This window comes from Sparus aurata, chromosome 21 (genome assembly GCF_900880675.1).
Source record: "Sparus aurata chromosome 21, fSpaAur1.1, whole genome shotgun sequence".
NCBI lineage: Eukaryota > Metazoa > Chordata > Actinopteri > Spariformes > Sparidae > Sparus > Sparus aurata.
The window spans coordinates 1,643,876-1,653,744 of record NC_044207.1 but is presented as its reverse complement, the minus strand read 5'-3'; the positions used below and the strand labels follow the sequence as shown (position 1 = coordinate 1,653,744).

General features: G+C 41.4%; 1 protein-coding gene across 3 annotated transcripts in view; it reads right to left on the bottom strand.

The window, feature by feature from the left end:
• Nucleotides 1-266: 266 nt before the first annotated feature.
• rnf2 (ring finger protein 2) overlaps nucleotides 267-9,869 on the bottom strand; it is a 26,963-nt gene continuing 17,360 nt past the window's right edge. For all 3 annotated transcript variants that reach the window (XM_030402433.1, XM_030402434.1, XM_030402432.1), the window contains exons 4-9: nucleotides 8,671-8,753; nucleotides 8,400-8,532; nucleotides 8,222-8,321; nucleotides 5,228-5,397; nucleotides 4,826-5,015; nucleotides 267-4,414 (exon numbers count right to left, since the gene is read on the bottom strand). In XM_030402433.1, the coding sequence (XP_030258293.1) occupies nucleotides 4,313-4,414; nucleotides 4,826-5,015; nucleotides 5,228-5,397; nucleotides 8,222-8,321; nucleotides 8,400-8,532; nucleotides 8,671-8,753 (778 nt within the window). In that variant the 3' untranslated portion in view covers nucleotides 267-4,312. The remainder of the gene's footprint in view (nucleotides 4,415-4,825; nucleotides 5,016-5,227; nucleotides 5,398-8,221; nucleotides 8,322-8,399; nucleotides 8,533-8,670; nucleotides 8,754-9,869) is intronic.

Below are 9,869 nucleotides of genomic sequence, written 5' to 3'. Positions count from 1 at the left end.
CGGAGGAGGAAATGTAGCAAACTCAGTGCTGGCATACAGTGATATCTCCAGCTGAAACTTGGCAGGGCTATACTACTGGACTATCTCTTCAACAATGTTTCATCCTCACACAACTTTATCATTTCCCATAGTAAAAAAATTCACTTTACTATGGAAAGAAATACTGAAATGTTTTTTCTACTAATAGATGAATAAAAGTAGATTTCAAGTCCATAGTTTGTGATTTAGAGGGCTGACAATAGTAGAAAAGGGTCGGCACCATGTGCTCCATGTTGAACAAACAGATTCAGGTTTATTGTCCGAACACAAAGATGCAATATACAGTTCACACACACACACAGACAGCTAATCAGACACCAAATGAGACAGGAGGGAAACTTCACTTAGTTGTGGCTCGAGCAGTTGACCTCTGACAGGCTCCTACCAGGGCAGTTTAGTTTGTCAAACTTTCTCAGTTAAGCCTCTCATAGGGTTAATTGACCTGGCACATTAATGAGTACAACAAGAACTGTATTGGAATGTGACAGTTCATTTTCAAATCACAGTTTGACAAAAGCAATCATAACTGAAGATCCAATTATCCATTTTAAGAGAGACAAATGGCCAAACATTATCTGCTAATAGAGGGTTTTGTTAAACTATCAGCAATCATTTGGACCGTAAGGAGCAGTGCACATTTAGAAACATTTTCACAAACATGGAATCGTGTCCTGAATTGAGTCTGATGAAATCACAATACAGGAGCGTTCTTTTTGTTTACTGTAGTAAAATGTTCATCCAGGAATGTGCTGATTGTCAGGACAATTGACTGAATATTGTGGTATTGAAATCCTTCTTTTTCCTGCTGTAACCATCAGCTGACACTGCTCCTCATATCCTGCAGGTGTTGGCTCAAATAAATGAGTTACTTTAGAACTGCACTGCTAAATATGTGACCTGTGAATAGCAAGACAGGAAAATGTTTCCTGCCTTTCACAAAATAATAAATTTTGCTTCTGAACTTAAAATATCAGATTTTTATAAAAACAGTGAAAACCAGGCCTGGGTGTCACCATATAGGTTTGACTGAGGGGTTCTTCATCTCACATTTCAGCCATGGCAGCACCTACAGACTACATCTGACAGCCTTTAAGAAACAGTGTGCTGGATTTAGTAGCATGTATTGGTGAGGTTAGCTGATTGCAATCAACTGAACACTGTTCCTCTCACCCTGCCCTACAGTGTACGCTCAAAACATGAGAGGCCCTGTCCAGAGCGGTGTTTGATTGGTCTGTTCTGGGCTGCTGTAGAAACATGTGATGCAACATGGCAGACTATGTGGGGGGGGCCTGCTTTCTCTGTCGATATAAATGGCTCCCTTTACAGTTAAGAAGTCAAAACAATTGTTGGGTTAAGGTGATAATGCACTAATGAACTCATAATTCTGAATATTATAATCCATTTATGAAAGTAGCTCTTCCTAAATCCCAAAAACTGGATCTTTAACTTGCATCTGCTTTTCCATAAGGAGCCTTATACATGCAAACTTTACATTTTCTGCCATGGTTTAAACAAACAAAAACAAAAAGCCTCCTGCTGTCTTTTCACACACTTTGGTGCACGGCGTTGCCCACTAACAGAAAGGCAAGATAATAAGAGTGTCGTCATGTTTGAAACACATGGATGCATCGGTGTTGTGACTCATCCAGACGGTAATGAATCAGACAAGGATTAGGGCCACTGTGAAATTTCGTTTCCAGTGCCGACTTTCCTTGAATTTGGACTTTTTCCCTCCATATTCTGAGCTTATTTTTTAGTGAGAAAAATTCAGATTCTTTTTCACAGTAGTCTTAATGGTCTTCTGTAAAGATCAGATGTGGCATACATTAAAAAGGTGGTAAAATAACAGGACGACCATGGTACAAACATGTTTACCTCACATTCACTCCTCTTGCTCTCACACACGAATTCTTTCAAATGTTCTAGTGTTTCTAATCTTGCACAACTTTATGACCCCTTAGCTACATAGAAACCGAAACGAACTGTATTTAACACTGCACCAACGTGTCTGTTCTGAAGGAACAAAACAAAACCATGTACCTAAATGTGTTCTATGAGGTCATGTCTGAGCTGTAGATGAAGTCAGTTTGGGTGTCATTCTTTACATTGGAGACGTGATGGTGAGCAAATGTTCCAGTGACACATGATCACCTTCCACTGGTGAGTCAACAGTGAAAGGACAGGGTTTGTGGAGATGGCGAAAACTTTTAATAGTCTGACTGTCTATAGGGCTGCAAAAAAAAACCTCCCACCTCCAGTCACACAACTCCTGCCTCTCCATGTTACAAAAGACATTTATAAAGGGATGAGCCATAGAGAGCAGCCACAGATATTAGGACAGTTTGTTCCTACAGGCAACAGATCAAGACAACAGCTACAAGGTTATCGCAATTCAGGGTTCCCCAGTGAATCTGAGACTAGTTGTTGTGCTGTCCACTACACCCTGACCATCTGAAGCCAGACGAGCCCTACTGATGGTGCAGCGGGATTGTTATGTGTTAACACTGGTAGCATGGAGGTCAAAGAGGGACCAGAGCGCCATTAATTTGGTGCACTCTTTTGTTTCAAGTTACAGTGATTCAGTTTAAAACAGATTGCAGCCTTCCAAACCAAACCATTCTCTAGCTTTATTCAAAAGACTACAGAGATGTCAACATTCTGTTTTTTCTTTTTTAAATGAGTACACTTGTAACATTACTGGAAAAAAACAAAACAATTTGCCTGCTTCTACCTTTGTAGCTTCATATCACTATCCAACCAGACATGCTTACACTGCCTGACAAAACTGTCAGGTTCCTCAATGTGAACGCACATTTAACTGCGTAGTATTCAACACAGCATTGAAAAGCTGCCTTCTCAAAGGCCCCTTTACACTACAATGTGCCAGATGGGTCTAATAATATCTGCGTCTGACTCAAACTTCATCACTTGTCTCTTTAAATTTGGACAATGATATCCTCACTGTCTGAATGCATGTGGTTTGAATTTCCCTCTTAAAATGACTATGACTCCTACAGAAGGCAATTAGGGACACTGACAACTTGATAAGCATTCTGATTTTAAAGTAAAAATTCTGACTTTCTCCTCACTTGGACCATTTTATGTCAAAACATTTCAGGTCATAACATGTAAAAGATGGATGGCTTTAACATATTTTATTTTCCTACATTTTTACACTTGCATGTTTTGCCTTTGATATTTTGATGTTCCCTACTGGATGTGACATTCAATGTGAGACTTAAACAGCACATCATATTGTATGTTGCGCTGTACATCGCTGCGTCGCATGTGGCCAGTTAGGATTCTCCAATAGAAAAATATGAAATCAGGCTGATCTTGTATCCAACATGCAGTCAGGGGCAGTCACGGTGTCAGAGTTCTCAGACAGAAGTCTGAATTCTGACTTCTTTTCTTACAAAAAGGCTCAACTCAAACTAATTTTTCAGACTGGCCCAAATCCTAAATGTTAAGTAATTGTATTTCTAAAAATGTTTAGGGCTTACAAATTCCAAATGTGCCAAATGTTTAAAACCAAATATACTGATGCTGTGCAAATTCCACAGATCATTTTCAGATCCAAGAATCAAAGTTTTCAGTGTTCAATGTGAAGTATTCAACAATGATTACATTTCACTAACCCTAACCCTATAATCATGGTCTTTCTTTGCCTCTATTCATGTCAAATTGATCTTCCATGGGCATGTACAGACGAAAAGCATATGCCCAAAAAGTCTCAAAAGACCTGAGTCCTCGGCTGGTGGACGTGTCACAGTTAGATCTGGGACAATGGTCTGCGATAGACAGCCCAAGATTTCCCCATGTCTCTTTCACAGGTACAGACCAAAATCTCATAGTGTACAGTGTGCCTTTGCTGATGACGAACCTCGTACAATGCACTTTTTGTACATTGAAAACAGCACAATGCTAGTTCAGACTGTACATGGACCCTGGTTTTAGGAGTTGGAGAGAGTCCATTATCTCTCTGATTTCCCTGCTGGCTGCTGTACTGATCTGCTACCTTCTACAGAGAGAAAGATAGAAAGAGACACAGAAGATAAAGAGAATATAAAAGTTTTTTTTTTTCTTTTTACAGGAGTCCTTTTGTGGAGAGGATCACCAACCCCCTCTCTTCTCCTTCAGACACACAAATTCCTCTTCTCGTTTCTGTGTGTGCAGGTGTGGCCAAGTCCGTGTTTCCTTCCTACTTGTTTGTTTGTGTGTGTGTGTGTGTGTGTGTGTGTGTGTGTGTGTGTGTGTGTGTTTTAATGTGTCACTACTTATGTTCTTTTGTAGGAGCAAAGTACAGCTCCATGGGTTTGTTCACCTTCCAGTACTTTTCGCTGACCAGCTCCAGGGAGAAGGAACCGTTCAGGACCTGTGGACAGAGTTGAAACATGCATGATGGTTTCCCTCTCTCACCTCATCATGGTCCACAGTTAATCTCTTCATGGCTTTGCCATCCCATTCATCTGCATTAACAAAGTTGTTCTTTTTCAAAAGGATGAGATATGACATGACTCCAACAAAGCCCATGCTCAATTCAAGAGTCGTAAGTTGTGCAGCGTGACAGTGAGCCACACTGAGCAACAGGAGGACCCTGAAACTAACGCAGATATATGGAACTATCATCATCATCATCATCATCATCAATCATATTATTTACACCTGTGACATGTCTGAATATCTCTGGAAAAACAGATGCCACTTATTACATCAGGAGAATCGAGCTGTGAGTGCATGCTATGTTTGTTACGTAGATGATTACTGTGTGTGTGTGTGTACTTACAGTGAACTGGTTTCCAGCAGTAGGTATGTAGATGGTGTACTGTTTTTCTGATGCTGCCTCCACATTAACAGGACTAGCCTCTGCGTTTCTTCTCAGCTCCTCTAGAGCCAGTCTGACTGCCAGGTATTTAGACAGGTGATCCACTGTAGCATTACCAGATGTCTTAATGTAGCGAGGGACAAACTCCACACTGCACACACACACACACACACACACACACACACACGTTTGATGAGTACATGGTTGCGTTTAAGTGCTCAAGACTAAATCTAAATGATACCTATAGATACAAAAGAGAAGGCAGATTTCCTAGTTATTTTATGTTCAAAGGTCCTCTGTGCCTCGGTTTCCCTACAACCAAACCAATGAAGCTTAATGTGAGCTGTGCGAGTGTGTCACTACCTGTTACCGTCATCCTTCTCCATCAGGGTGGGATGTGGCCTGAACACGAGTTCTATTTCACTGGCACCTCCATCAATCACAGAGTCCCCGCCTCCATTCTCAGCAGCGTTATCCATGTCCAAACCACTGTCATCACTCGTCTTGGTGCGCTTAATGCTCGGACCTGCCTCCTGTAGGAAAAGGTTCAAGCACACAGAATTCGTATGATGACAGAACACACCTTGAAGAGAAGTAGAGAAGTGTGCTTTTTAAGATCCAGAATTAAACTATTATTTACTCACATCCTGTAGTTTTCTAACTGTTCCAGTGATTATATATACACTGTGTAAAGTTTCCTTGAGTCTAGGGTAAGGCGCTATATCAATCCAAGCTATCATTAGGGCCCGAGCAGGTCACAGACCTGTGAGGTCCCTATTGTAATTGAAAAAAATATTCTTAGTATTTTTATTCTCCCACTTTGACTACAGTTTGAGGCATGAACATACCCCAAAACTCACCAAATTTGGAATACATGTCACATCTGGCGAAAATTGCGATCCTGCATTGTCATTGGGTGTGGTTGTGACCTGTGGGCTCTGTAGCACCCCCTATTGTAATGCCCCGCCTCCTACATGCACATATGTGGACGAAATTCGGTGTGCACATTCATCATGAGCAGCAGTCGTACAAAAAAACCCTCTTGGTCCCATACTGTCACTCCAACAGGAAGTTGTCCATTTTGATGTGTGGCTACATTTTTGACAAATTCATGCCTCCTTTGAAAATTATCTCCTCCTAGAGCTTTAACACCACAGTCTTCACATTCACTCAGCATCATCTTCATTCCTTGTAGATCAAAAGTTTTGGAAATCTTTCAGCTACATCATACCTGGTGGGTATACAAATTCCCATCTACACCAAACTGCACATAAGTGTAGAGGGTGTTCCTCTGAATGCATCTCAGCATCAATACTAAGTCGGCCATTTTGATTTTGGCCGCCATATTGAAACATTTCAGATCCTCGTACTGTAACGACCTCCTCCTACAGATTTAACACAACAGACTTCACAGTCACTCAGTATCATCCTCAGACCTTGAAGATGAAAACCTATTAAAAGCTTTCCCCTACGTCATACCTGCTGGCCATGGTGGTGTGGTCAATTTCAATCCTTCGCTGTAAAGCATCAAGTCCTTCAACATACAATTCCTCCAAATCTCTCAGGAATGTAGAGGGAGTCGCCCTGAATATATCTGTGCATCAAAACTGTGGCATATCCATAGCGCCACCCACTGGACACAGGAAGTCAGACATATATCATCCGATTGACATGACGTTTACTGCTTGTTTTCTCCCCATCATGACATGCAAGTAACAGGTGAGCGAGAAATCCGACGGCACCGCAGCCCGACGTGTGCATCCTGCGAGGGCCCGTTCATCACTGCTTGGTGCTTTAATTCCTTTTTTTAGGCATAGACACATTTATTTAGACAGTGGATAGATTACGAAATGGGGGAGAGAGGGGGTGTGACATGCAGCAAATGTCCGCTGGCCGGGAGTTGAACCAGGGTCAGCTGCGTATGTGGCATGTGCTCTAACCACTCCACTACCTGCGTGCCAGCTTTAATTACTATTATTACAATGCATCGCTCTCATTCACAAGCAGTGTCCTTTCTTACAATTAAGTCACCTTTACACTGGTCTCGTGATACACTAAGTGGGCTCTACAATTAAACCATTACACCCAATGAAACAAAAAAAAAATCACTGATCACAATATTGCAGCCGATTCCCAGCAGTGTTTGGAAGGTTTGGCACATTTGCTTGTTACATGTATTTGATCACCGGATAATAAATATTTGTGTACCTTTAAAATCAAAATCAGTAACCAGAAGGGAAAACACATACAGGTGGCGTCCAAAAGTTTGAGACCATACTGAATGCACAAAGTGAGTGAATGGGTCAGATGTCAAATTGTTATTCTAACCAAAGAGGGTTTGTCTCAGCATTGATTCATAGCTTGACTTAAGAATAGTAAGAGGGCAGTGCAGGAACTCTAAAACACTTTAGAGAAACTGGATCAATTTCATCCAAAGCACGATCTGACAGAGCCATAGTGAGCACACCATGACAAGATCAATACATCACGCTTAGTTCACTGGTAGATAGAAAAAAAATTTCATCACAGATACAGAATTGACTTTAGAAACAAGACAAGAGTCCAGTCAGCAGTGGTCCTGTCAGAAGAAGCTGTCTTATAGTGTCTCAGAGGATATGCAGCAGTTTCTAAACCACTTCTCAGGAGGAAATAAGGACAAACACTTGAGGTGGACGTGGAAATACCAGAATTTCACAGTGGATGATGAAAAAAGTCTGTTTACTGATGAATCCCAGTGATATATTAGTGTCACTAACAGAGGGGTGTATGTAAGGAGACAAACAGCAGAGAGAATGATACTACAGTGTTTGAAGCCAAACTGAAACATGGAGCTGGAGGATTCATACTGCAGCAGGATAATGAGCCCAAACACCTCAAAGCTTTGACACAACTACTGAAGACCAAAGAAAACCGAGTCCTGACTGTCCTCCACAGTCACCTGACCTCAACTCCATTCAACATTATTGGGGACACTTGAAGACTGAGAAGGCCCAGCAGTCTGTGACATCACGAGAAGTCATGAATACTGAGATTTATTTATTTATGTTATTTATTTCGGGCATGTCAATTCATAAACATCACATTTCATCATTGTTCAAATAATACAACACACATGGCCGAAAGGGAAAAGCGGGAGAAGCCAAAGCTTATCAAGTCCCGCCCCCATAATTATATATAATAACTCATATTAATATTAAGAATTAACTTTAGCCTAAAATGTTAAAATGATATTATCATCTGTAATAAAATACATAGTATTACATTTGAAACAAATGCAGAAAAGAAGTATGTTCACTGGGGCTCTCCACTGTACATGTATACTATGTCAGTCACTGTGTGTTAAACATCAGAACATACCTGGTTGCTGTGGACAGAAGCGTTGCTACAGTGGGAAGAGTCTCCATTGTCCTCCGCTCCGCTACCGTTCTCCACTGTGTGTCTCTTACCACGCTGCAGTCTGACAGAAACAATTTCAGCTTCTTGCAGTAGACTGAGGTCAATTTGCATGATCTGTGTGTTAGACTGCTGTGTTTACCTGGTCATAGCCTGGATCTTAAGGCCCTCTTCTATGCTGTGGGACAGGGCTTGTTGGTTGTTGTGTTTGCTGATGCGGGCCAACACTCTCTCCTGGTGGGCTTCATACTCGTCACGACTGGGATAAATTTTGCCTGAAATAGGATAAATACACAGAAATAGAATTCTAGGACCTTTCACAGCATTTTCACTCACAAAATTGGGACAATTCTCAGTTGGTCCAGATTTTCTGTTTAGTGGTTAAGCCTCTTGAAACCCCAGTGGTTACTCACTGATCAGAGCATCAAAATTAGGGTCAGGACGCAGCGACCTCTTGGACACCAGCTTCTTACGACAGGTAGGACATTCTTTATTACTGCAAAGACATTTTCACCATCATCAGTTGAAATAATCATGCCAAAGCAACAATGAGAAATCCCATTACTGAGGAAAACATTTCTAATGCATAATTTTTCTGAAGGTTTGTTTAAATCAAACAATACACTGAAAGTCAAACTCTGACATACTCAGACCTGCAAACTCCTCAGAGTAAAAAAGTAAAAAAGTTAAAAAAGTTAAAAAAGCTCTGACTCAGTAACCTAGCAACACTAGGGTGGTCCGTGGGAGAAAATTTTGGAAAATAACTACTGGTGAGATTTTTGAAAAAAAAATTCATTTTCAGAATTTCGGAATCAGAATCTAATGTGATAGTGTAGAAGTTGACATTGCTGCTTGAAAATATGTTAACCTCTTGAGCATGAGAGAACTTTTTTCAGGGTTCTTGCAGGTTTCAGTAAGTCAAATTTAAGACCTTTTTAAGACATTTTAAGACCATAAAAATGTAAGACCTTCACGATGCATTACCAAAACCTTTTTAAAAATCAAATAAATTCTGAAAGAATCATTTTATTACAATGAGTTCAGTCATTAACAGATAAACAGGCTAAAACAAACTTGCCCTCAAATAGAATATATTCAATTTAATATTAATTAAAAAGCGCACTGCAACACAAATGCAAGAAAAAGAAGCACACACTCACACTCTCTCTCTCTCACACACACACACTCACCCGCCCTCTCTCTCTCACACACTCACCCGCTCTCTCTCTCTCTCACACACACACACTCAACCCCGCTCTGCTCTCTTCACAACACTCACCCGCCGCTTCTCTCTCATCCTCTCACACACACTCACCCTCGCTCGTCTCACACCACACACTCACCCCGCTCTCTCTGCTCTCTCACACAAACTTCACCTGCCGCTCTCTTCACCACACACACGCACCTCACCGTCTCTCTCTCTCTCTCACACACTGACCCGCTCTCTCACACACAATCACAAGCTCTCTCTCTCTCTCTCACACACTCACCCTCTCTCTCTCTCACACACTCACCCAACCCTCGCCTTCTCACACACATCACCCCGCTCTCTCTCTCTCACAACACAGCACCCGCTCTCTCTCTCTCACACACACACCCGCTCTCTCTCTCT